This window comes from Lemur catta, chromosome 4 (genome assembly GCF_020740605.2).
Source record: "Lemur catta isolate mLemCat1 chromosome 4, mLemCat1.pri, whole genome shotgun sequence".
In the NCBI taxonomy this organism is placed as follows: domain Eukaryota; kingdom Metazoa; phylum Chordata; class Mammalia; order Primates; family Lemuridae; genus Lemur; species Lemur catta.
Window position 1 is genome coordinate 6,243,515 of NC_059131.1, and position 11,401 is coordinate 6,254,915.

At 38.8% G+C, this 11,401-nt stretch overlaps 1 protein-coding gene across 3 annotated transcripts in view; it reads left to right on the forward strand.

Annotated features, from left to right (window-relative positions):
* The window catches only part of TAF1B (TATA-box binding protein associated factor, RNA polymerase I subunit B), a 67,357-nt gene extending 57,182 nt beyond the window's left edge, over window positions 1-10,175 (forward strand). The window contains exons 13-16 of one of the 3 annotated variants that reach the window (XM_045549025.1): window positions 1,138-1,208; window positions 2,054-2,276; window positions 9,231-9,345; window positions 10,051-10,175. In XM_045549025.1, the coding sequence (XP_045404981.1) occupies window positions 1,138-1,208; window positions 2,054-2,276; window positions 9,231-9,345; window positions 10,051-10,101 (460 nt within the window). In that variant the 3' untranslated portion in view covers window positions 10,102-10,175. Of the gene's footprint in view, window positions 1-1,137; window positions 1,209-2,053; window positions 2,277-9,230; window positions 9,855-10,050 lie in introns of those variants that run through there. The other 2 variants (XM_045549024.1, XM_045549026.1) reach the window with 2 other exon arrangements.
* Window positions 10,176-11,401: the final 1,226 nt, after the last annotated feature.

Here is an 11,401-nt window from a genome sequence, read left to right on the forward strand (position 1 = left end):
GTAGCACACACCTGTAATCCCAGGATTTTGGGAGGCCAAGGCAGAAGGATCGCTTGAGGCCAGAAGTTCCAGACCAGCCTGGGCAACATAGTAAGACCTGTCTCTACAAAATAATTTAAAACTTAGCTGGGCATGGAGGCACATGCCTGTAGTCCTACTTACTCAGGAGTCTAAGGCAAGAGGATCACTTAAGTCCAGGAGTGCAAGGGTGCCGTGAACTATGATTGTGCCACTGCACTCCAGGCTAGGTGACAGAGCAAGACTCTGTCTCTTAGAAAGAAAGTAGGTCGAGTTATAAAATGGCATTTTCCAGGGAGGTACCAGGCCTCAAGGAGGAGGTTGTTCAGGGAATCCCTTACCAAGATCCTACTTCCTAGAGTATATGCTATGGGCTAATAATGCATATGCAGTGTAAATCACCACTCTTTGGCCTGAGTCCAGACTGGACACCCCTGATCTGTAGGAACCCAGGTGACTCTTAGTCTTTGTCCTGGAGGGAACCCCAAGGGCCAGATCAATCCAGGATCTCCATTTTACAGAACCTCCCTAGGTGCCCTTCCCTAGACAAGAATAGGTTGAGTCAGTGCAGGGATTGTTAGGACTGTGTCATCCTGGAATCCAGATCTTTCCTCCTCATTCACAATAGGAATAGGATGGATTTCCTGGTGTCAAGTGCCAGAGAGACTGGCACTTACTGTTCACTGTGTATGAGTTGTCAGAATCAGAAGTACCATGACTTAATCTTCAGCAAAAAGGCAACTGGGGCAAAGGCAAGGAGGAGCAGTTGTTCCTTAGGTGGCTGTACTTTATGAGAGTGAGCAACAAGGGAAATTTATGGTGAGGCAAATCATTTCCATACTTTTTGTATTATCAAGAGCTTCTCCAAGATCACTCAGCATCTGGGAGGCTTTGAGGAGGAGCACACCATTCTGCTGGCCTGCTCTCTCGGTCAGTGCTTCCTTCCAGGACGTGAGCTCAGGAGACAGTGTAGACATGTGCCAATAGGCCGTTCTGAGCCAGAACTATTACACTGAATATCGGGAATTTCAGGTAATGCGTCAGAGGAACTGTTCTCTGAAATGTGTTTAGGTCCATTTCGTCTCCATCCTGCTCCAGCTGTTTTTCTGCCTTGTACAGGTACATGTGGAAAAGTGAAAAGCCACTCTACTACTCAGTCATCGACAAACCAGTAGTATATAAAAGAAGAGGTGAGTTGAATTTCCCCTTGTTAATACGAAGTAACAACACAGTTGTAGAAAAGCCAAATATCTGGACTTGAACAGTGAATTCATAAAGTAAATTTTTTTACTTTTTTAAACAAATGTGTCAGTGCGCATATACATCCAAAGGAGCATCATCCTGTGCAAGAAATCTCCATAGGAATCTCTTTCAGAAACATGCCATTATTCAAAACAGAGCTAAAGTTCCTACCAAATTCTAAAACCCTACACTTCTGTGACTTTTAGAATTCTTTGTAGAATTGCCATTAGATTGTACATTCTTTTTTTTTCAGTTGTGAGCAGACACAGTGGCTCATGCCTGTAATCTCAACATTTTAGGAGGCTGAGGCAGGGGGATCACTTGAGGCCAGGAGTTCAAAACCAGCCTGGGTAAAATAGCGAGACTCCATCTCTATAAAAGATAAGAAACATTTGCTGGATGTGGTGGTGTGCACCTGTAGTCCCTGCTACTTGAGAGGCTGAGGCAAAAGGATTGCTTGAGGCAAGGAGTTTGAGGCTTCAGTGAGCTATGATTGCACCACTGCACTCCAGCCTGGGCAACAGAGTGAGACCCTGTCTCTAAAAATAAATAAGTAAAATAAAAAAATAGTGGTAAAATATACATGACATAAAATTACCATTTTAACCATTTTAAAGTAGTTCCCCATTCCCCTCATCTACTTTTAATTTCCCCTAATGTTATCCTCTTACATTACCATAGTACATTTGTCAAAACCAACATTGGTGCATTTCTATCAAGTAAACTCCAGGCTTTAGTTGTGATTTAACATTAGTTTTTATTTTATTCCTTTCCTTTTTTCCTCCATTTCCAGACATGGTGGTGAATCTACAAAAACAATTTAGCGCACTGGTTGGTTGGACACCAGCTGTTGAAAAAAAACGCCCCTCAAGTTTTCAGTTCAACTGGACTGAAGAAGACACTGATAGAACTTGTTTCCATGGACACAGCCTCCAGGGAGTCCTGAAGGAGAAAGGCCAGTCACTGCTAACCAAGAATTCATCATATTGGCTTAGTACACAGAAATTCTGTAAAGGGTATGTAATGCTTTTAGAAAAAGTCACGTATAATTTATTCAGTTAACTATAATAAGAGCCAGATAGGTTATTTGTTGGAATTAGAAGCTTCTTGAGCTTACAGTCAAGAAAATCAGAGTTTATCCTTTGAGTTTTGTGTGAGAGTTTTAGGAAAGCTGGTAAAAATCCAGAAAGATGACGAAGCACAGTTAGCACAAACTGTTCCTCCTAGCTAAATTAACCAAACAGTAGAAGTGTCAGTGAATGCTCAGGAAAATGCACAGTGTTTTTTTGACACATATTTCTTCTTCTGGATAAGTGACATATATCATGTCCTTTTATCTCTTAGTACTGTAAGTATTTCCTAAAAATAAGGATATTTTCTTAAGCAACCACAGTACAGTTATCAAATAAGGGAAATTTAATATTGATGTGATACCTTTATCTAAACCATAGTCCATATTCTAATTTTGTCAGTAGTCCCAATAGTGCCCTTTTGTAGCAGGATCATGTTCAGGGATAGATCCTAAGAGAAACCAGTGGAGAAGTGAATAATAAAAAAAATAAAAATAAAAAATAAAGTTCAGGAACAGATATGGCGTTTGTTGATTTTATCTCTTTAGTCCCCTTTAATCTGATTTTCCTCGGCCTTTGTCTTTTATGACATTGGCCTGTATTCTCCAAAATGTCAAGTTATTTTATAGACTTTCTCAGAATGGCTGTGTGTAATGCTTCGTCACATTTAGATGCAGATTCTGCATCCCAGGCCAAAACCAGTGCTGGGTCTTCTCGAGACGTTGCTTCTCAGGGCATGGCATCTGGAGACCGGGTGTCCATTTGCCTCTAGGATGTTAACATTGATCACTTGGTCAAGGTAGTGTGTGTTTTTCCACAGTATAATTACTATTTTTCCCTTTGCAACTAATAAGAAATCTCGGGGGAGACACTTGAGCTGTCAAATACCCTGTTCCTCATTAAACTTTGCTTCCTTGATTTCATGTTTTTCATGTTTTATGTTTAGATTATTGCCTCATATCTACTGAATGTGGGTATGTGAAGTCTAGTAAACAAAGCATGCTTTTATGATTATTGAGTCTGGATAAAGTGAGATTAAAGATAGGAAACCATATTGAGGAAAGTAATCTATGTCAGACATAGTAAAAACCCTATAGTGTCCAAATGGTAAGACACGCAAGCTTTTGACTACATTAGATTTAATTATCACCTCTTTGGCACGCCGGCTTCAGTGCATTCTCAGACTTCTGACTGTGACGGGCTGCCTCCTTATTTTCTCTTTACTTTTTCTGAAGAGGTTTATATTCCCTATAAAAGGTGGATATTGGAATAATACAGTATAAATTACTGTTAGGTCATTTATTTTCATATGACTCTGAAAATTTCATCTGGTAGTAGGTAGGGAGGAACTTACTACTCCCCAAAGCACAAAAGTTTTTTCTTTAATACAATCAACTCCAAAACTATTTTTTGAGTACTTGAAAAAATAAGGCACTATCCTAAATCCTAGGTGGGTACAAAGATTACTCAAGAAGTTTCTTTTCTGTGTCCACTTGTAGAGAAGTTATCTTTTTTTATGAGAGTATGTTTTCCCCACCTTCCTTCTGTAGTGTCTCAATAGCTGTAAAGAGGAGTATATGGATTTAAAACTACAGAGATAATTGGTGGGCTATACACGTGTTCATTGTAAAATTCTTTCAACATTCTTGTATGTTGGAAATCTTTTATAATAAATGTTCAGGGGAAAAACTAAAGAGATTTAGGTCTTGCCATAAAATTCCTTCCTCCTGCCTATTTTAACTTTTAACTAGTTTTATATAATAATAGCAAAAAGGCCATTCAATAAAATAGTTTTATGACTTTGAACTCACTTTATCAGTTTCTTCATATTTTAAATAAAAGGACTAGGGTAATGTTCATTCACTAAAATTCTCAGTAATCTCATTCCCATATGGACATAGAAATTGTCTATGAGGAAATTTCATAGCAACTAGGAGGACATGCTGTGGACTCAGACTGTTCCTATCCCAGCTCTGCTACTTGCTAGTTGTAGGCAGGTTATTTACCATCTCTACATCTGTGTTGCCCAGTTGTAAAAAATGGGGGTAATACTGATCTTTTCCTCTTCTCAAAACCTCCAGCGGCTCCAGAAATGCGGTGGAGCCGACAAGGCCTGCTTGACCTGCCCCTGTGTGCTCTGACCTTCCTTGCTGTCACCTTGTGCTCACAGTGACCTCCAAACTGCTCCTTGAACTTGCCAAACACTCCCCCAAACACCGGAGGCAAGACTTTGCACCTGTTGTACCTTGTGCCTGGAATGTTCTTCCCCCCATATATCCACATGGGCTTGCTTCTTTCAGGTTTTTGCTCAAATTAAACTTCCTCAGAGAGGCCTTTCTTAACCATCCTGCCTAAAATAGCACCAACCCTCCTCCCACACCCTTTATCACTCTCTGTCCCCCTGGCCTATTTTATTTTTCTTTGTAGTTTTTATGACTATTGAATAAAGTACATATTTATGTCACTTATTCATCCACCTCCCCACACTAGAGTGTAAGGGCCTTGAGGACAGGGCCTCTGTTTTATTTAATGAAAAATCCCAGTGGCTAGACCAGGGCCAAGTGCACAGGAAATACTCACCAAGTATTTAGCAAATATATGAATGGAAAATAGGACCTGCCTCGGTTCTTGTGAGAATTGAATGAGATATTTGGTGTCTGTCACATAGTAAGTATTCAATAAAAGGTAATTTGATCATTGAAGAGTTTCACTCCCTGTGAAATGGTATCAATTATAGATAAATGTAGAAAATACAGATGATAATATGAAGTTGTCCATATTAAAATTTGCTGCTTAAAAAAAGTTTAGGCCGGGTATGGTAGCTCACCCCTGTAATTCCAGCACTTTGCGAAGCTGGAGTGGGAGGATCATCTGAGGCCAGGAGTTCTAGGTTATAGTGAGTTATGATTGTACCACTGCGCTCCAGCCTGGGAGACAGAGGGAGACCTTGTCTCTAACGGGGGAAAAGAAAACAGTTTAGATGTACCTGTACTGATTAAGGAGCACCACTGTCTTAGCAGCAGCAACTGTGAAAGGCCAGAACCCCAATCCAGGGATGGCTTTACACCTGAGGTGATACACTGCTTTGGTCAGTACAATGGCATTCCAGATTTTAAGATTTCATCAAAAGGAGGAGAAAAAGTTGTAGTCTTGGCCAGTGAGGAGTGCTAGCATGAGGCCCCAAGTGAAGGCAGCGAGGTGCTGGCATGTGGCTGCCTTCTCCCTCTGGCTGCAGAGTCAATCCTGAGCAGCATATGGAGTGATCTATACCTTTGTGCTTCCTCATGGGGTACGTGGGTGTATTTGTAGATGTTCTTCTTAGATTTAATGCTGCAGTATAACACAGTGAGTTAGAAATAGACCTTGGTATAGTCAGTTGTCAAACAGCTGAGATTTTTTTCTTTGTACAAACTATAAGCTAAACTCAACTATTGACAAAGTTTCAGTAATACCATGACTTTATGCAGCAAACTTACCTGTTAACCTTGCCTATTTTAGACCACAACCTCAAATCGCAGAGTAAGCAAAAAAGGCTTCAGCCAACCAATAAAAATATCACTGAGACCGTGACTAAGCTTATGCACCTTTTTCATGAGCCCCATAGCCCCTCACTCAGAGCCTGCTGACTCTGCCCTTAGGCTGAGTTGTCTGATTTCCAAACTCCCAGCCATCCAAAGAAACAAAGGAGGCAGGTGTGAGAGGTGTGCTGATAGACATCTTGACAGCAAACCTAAATGACATTCTCTGACGGACAGTAGAGGAGCCAGCATCAGAATCCAAAGCAGACAAAAGAACTCAAATGACAGTGGTCTGAAGTTCATTCATGACACACAACTCATGGCTCTACATCACTAAAGCTGGAATCTGTCTCTACTTCAGCACAGAGCACGCTCCAAGGTGCTGTGTGCATTCTCTTTGGGTTTGGTTTTCATAGCCATATTTTCTAATATTTCTGCAATAAAAAGGGACAACTTACAATAATTTAATTGTAAAGGCTAAAAACAATTATATTATGCTGAATATGCTGTTTAAGATAACTAAGTAATATATAACTCAGTTTTTAAAGATTTCTGTCCAAAATTATAAAGATGAAAAGTTTTTAATGCTTAAGAGAGCAGATCTTAAGCTATGTAGAGAATTTTCTTATATAGGAGGACTTATTTCTGAGGGTTCAAAAGAAACAAGCATTTACCGTAAAATAATTGTGAGAACACTCAGACCTTGGGAACTAAGCAGAGAAAGTCCACAAGAGCACTTCAGATATGGGGAGCTGTTTATCCTTTCTACCCGAGGCAGAGCTAACACTTTCAATGAGTTGAAAAGCCCTTACTACTCCTCACATTTATAGAGGTCCCATCTGAAACCAAACTAGGCCAGTTATGACAATTGGCCAGGTCGGCCGACCTGCCATAGGCGATGGCCCTGAGAGGGGCAGTTCTTGAGTCCTTCCATAGGAAGAGGTAGAGCAGTGGTTTTCTAATAGTATTCCACAGGAAAGGGAGGTGCTTTGGCTGTCCCACAAAAATTTGATTTGAATTTTTAAAAATTGAATTTTAACTATTTCTTAAAACTGTAGTAAAGAAAAATACTAAAATATGTCATATGCTTAGCCGGGCACAGTGTCACACACCTATAATCCTAGCTATTAATACTTGGGAGGCTGAGGTGGGAGGATCGCTTGAGCCTAGGAGTGTGAGGCTGTAGCGTGCTATGATTGCGCCTGCAAACGGCCACTGCACTCCAGCCTGAGCAGCGTAGCAAGACCTCGCCTCTTAAACAAAAGTGCCAAATTTCAACATATTTGAGACCACCAAAACATTAATTTGTGTTACCAGGTTGACTTTTTGTGTGCAGACTTCAAGCTATTCCTTTTACTTACATTTGAACTTCTCATAAGGAAGGTTGTACCTTTACACTGCTCCCTTCTTTTAAATTTAGACCTATGTTTATCCACTTGCATGAAGTTTTTATATAAACATATTCTTACAGCATCCATTTACCACACCTTTATTTTCAAGGGACATCACTTGTTCTACTCAGTAAAATAATTGGCAAAAACAAATTATTATATGTTTAAACTTAGTTTTATTTCATCACTTTAGGATACTTTTCTGAGTTTATGATAAATAATATAATCCATTAGAAGGTATTATTAGTCAATCAGATAATTTGTATACCTTTCTGGTGTAGAAATAGAGCTTTCCTTATGGTCCCCAAGTAAGAGAAACAATACTTTTACCATTCTTGTGATGACATTTTGTCTGAAAGAACCTCTTTCAATATAGCTGAAACTAAAATATTAGAAAAGTAGAAAAGCAAGAGGCCACCATATTTGTAAGAATTACTTTAAAGGTTTATATTTGATCTTTATTAAACCAATCGATGAACAAACATTTGAGACTTTTAAATTTCCTACCAGTGAACATGATAGGATACTGGCTTTATTGTGTATTTTTACTTAAAATAGCCTTAAGATTTTAAGTGAAAACAAAAATAATCAATTTTTAAAGGAGAATAGGAGAAATGAACATTTTTGAGCTGTTACTGTGTGCCAAGCCTTGGGTTAAGTGCTTACATATATTCTTATTTAATATTTTTATAAACTCTATGGAGTGTAAGTACTGTTGGTGGTTGTTGTTGTTTTACTGTTTTACGGTTGAGAGAAGCAAGAGTAGTTATCCATAGTCACAGCTGATGGGTGGAAGAGCTTTGTGTGCAAATATAGATGTTTAGGAACTTAGGGCCATATATATTATGTAAATCAGTATCTCAAAGTTTGTAGCTTCTCTATGTTGTTTGGTTACTTGTTTTTTAAACTTTATCATGGGCAATTTCAAGTATACTCAAAAGTAGAAAAAATTGTATAAAGAACCCTCCTGTCCCTGTCACCCAGCGACAACAGTTGTAACGTGACTGGACTTGCTTTACCCAGGCCCCAACTCAATTCTTCACCCCTTGCCCCCCATTATTTGGAAGTCGATCCCAAACACCAGAATATTTTAAAAAATAAAGCCATAATACTATTAACCAGACATAAAAAAATCAATACTAATTTTTTAATATTATCGAACATGTGGTCAGTGTTTAGATATTCCTAGTTGTCATATAATTTTTTTAATGAGTTTAACTCAGAATCCAAATAAGGCCTGTATATTATGTGGTTGATATAGCCCTTAAGTGTTTTAGTTCATAAGGTCCCCTTCTTTTTCTCTCTCTCTTTTCTCGCCATACATTGTACTTGCTGAGTAATCCCCGTCATGTGTGTCCTACAAAATTTCCCATAGTCTGGTTTTTACTGATGACAGCCATATGATACTATTTAACTTGTTTCTCTATCCCTGGATTGCCTATAATTTGGTGTAGTTAGAGATTGACAGCGTTAGTTAGAGATTTGATCAGATTCAGGTTTGACTATTTTAAAATAAGTGAAATTACTTGGTAAACTCTTTTTTTCTACAATATATACAGGACTGTAAAGCTACATTATAAAGCCTGAATTCTTATTTTGACTGGGAGTCAGGGATTATTTGTTTTCTTTAGTTTATTTTAAAAATATGTTCAGAAGCTCTTTTTGTGTGCTTTTGTTTGCCTTGATCGTGGTAAGAAGGTGGGGTATTGACCCATCTGGAGTGGAAGAAACTCTGGGTGAGGAGTCATGAGACCCAGCTCCCAGCATCACCTGTGTCCCTTACATGGTGGCTGTGGACACTGTGAAAATTTTTTCCTTTGTAGAGTTAAGGAGTTTTACCAAATTGTTCTAAGTTTCCTTCCAGCTCAGAGTACTATTTTAAGTCTGACCATATATATTTGCTAAATTATTTGGGGGAAGTTTAGGGGTTTCTGCATGCATTTCTAAATTACCATTTAAAGAGAACTTAATATTTTTTCTTTTCCTTCTAGCTATTGTAAACATTTGACAACCTATGAAGAATCAAATTTTTCTCTGAGTTACCAGTTTATACTAAATCTCTTCTCCTTCCTGCTAAGAATAAAGACCTCCTTACTCCATGAAGAAGTGAGCTTAATTGAAAGGAAACTTTTTAAAAACAAATACAGTAAAACAAAAAAGAAATCTAGAAGATCCAGGAAAGCAAGAAGGCATTGAGAAAAATGAAATGGAAACTTTTTTGGAAAAATACTTTAATAGTGATAATAATGTCAAATTGTAATATGACTTCCAAAGAATTGTGGAAAATATAATTTTATTGCATATAGATACACATCCATATACATATACCTATGTATCAATGTGCTTATAACAGTTTATTTTGTAAAACAGGTTAGCTTTGTATTTTTCAAATTATGAATATTCTTTGAGAAAGTTAAAACAATAATAAATTATATAATGCTATCTAGAAATTAGTATTTATTGTATTATAAAGCTAAATTTACTTTTTAAACTAAATCACTTCCTTACTCTTTATACCCCAAGTTAAATCCCAGATCAAAGATCTAAACATTATAATCTTTTATATGTAAATATATAAAAGTATTAGAAGAAAACAAGTATGAATGCTTTGATGATCTTGGAACAGGGAAGGACTTTCTAAGCATGCCTCAAACCCAGAAGCTAAAAGGAAAAGATTGATAACATGACTACAAAGTCAAAGACAAAAGACAAACTAGGAAAATATATTTGTAGTATATATATGTACTATATATATATAGTATGATGGGACAAAGAAATAGTTTCTTTACCGTATCAATATCTCTTCCACAGCAATGGGAAAAAGAGAAGTTGAGCAAGAGATATGAAAAGACAGTTTTCTGAGAAAAACACAAAGGCCAACCCCCAAAACAGGATATTCAACTATACTCATTGAAGAAATACAAGAGGTACTATTAAAGAGGTACTATTTCTCACATGATCTGTTGGCAAAGATTATAAAAGACTTATAACTCCTGGATATTGGAAAAGCAGACATTCTTGGTCAGAGTTTATTTATTTACGCAATAGATACTGAGCAACTTCTGTGTTCCAGGCATGTTCTAAGCACTGAGGACAGCTTTGAACAAGATCCCTGCCTTTAAGGAGCGTATGGGTGGAAGCAGATAGTAAAAAGTATAATTGGGGGGCAATGAAGTACAATGAAGAAAAGGCAAGATGAGGGGTGATAGCGTGGTCCATTTTTAAAAGGATGGCTGAGTGAGGGAGGCTCCTCCGGGGAGGTAACAACTGAGCGGAGGCTGACTGGCCTGAGGCACAGTGGAGGGAGCAAGCTGCATGGCTCTGTACACATCCAGGGACGATCAATCGTTCCAGGCCAAGGAAAGAGGAGCAGAGGCTCTGAGAGAGGAGTGTGCTTGATAGAGTCAAGGAGTAGCAGATTGTTCGGAGCGGCTGGAGTGTTGCGGTAGAAGCATAGCGGGCTAGCAGATGGGATGGAAGAGCTTGCTCTCAAGGACTCTGGCTTTTACCCCAAGTGTGTCACAGGAAACTATTGGAAAATTTTAAACAAAAGTATGATGTGATCCAACTTATGTCATGAAAGTATCACTTTGACTACTCTGGTGAACAGACTAGGGGCACATGGGCAGAGATGGAGAGGCCTCTCAGACACTGTGGAGGCTCAGGCAACAGAGTGGTTTGGAGCAGAGTGATTGCAGTGAAAGTGGCAAGAAGTGATTTGATCCTAGACACAGTTTAAGGATGGAATAAATAGGAATTTGCTGATGGGTTGGTTGATTGTGGGGTGTCAGGAAAAAAAGCTCCTTAAGATTTTTTTCCAGAGTAATTGAGTTAAGGGACTATTTATTGAGATGGGCCTGTTAATTTCCTCCTGAAACCCTTTTGGCAAGAGAAGCTATTCCTGTCCTAGGGTTTTGTGGATGGCTGACCATAGGGCATCCAACACTGAACAGTGGAGATGGACGGCAGCTTATTAATCACGTTGTACTCACACCCTGGGCAGACTCAGCACACTACATGGGGCCACACAGGGCTTGCACTTGGGACCAGGACGAACAACCAGGGACTGTGAGAGGCAGGGTTGGAGTATCAAGAGGGTGGGGTGAGCCCTGGTTCCCATAGGAAGATGTGATTGGCTTGTTTGAGTAATTCCACGGGCTGG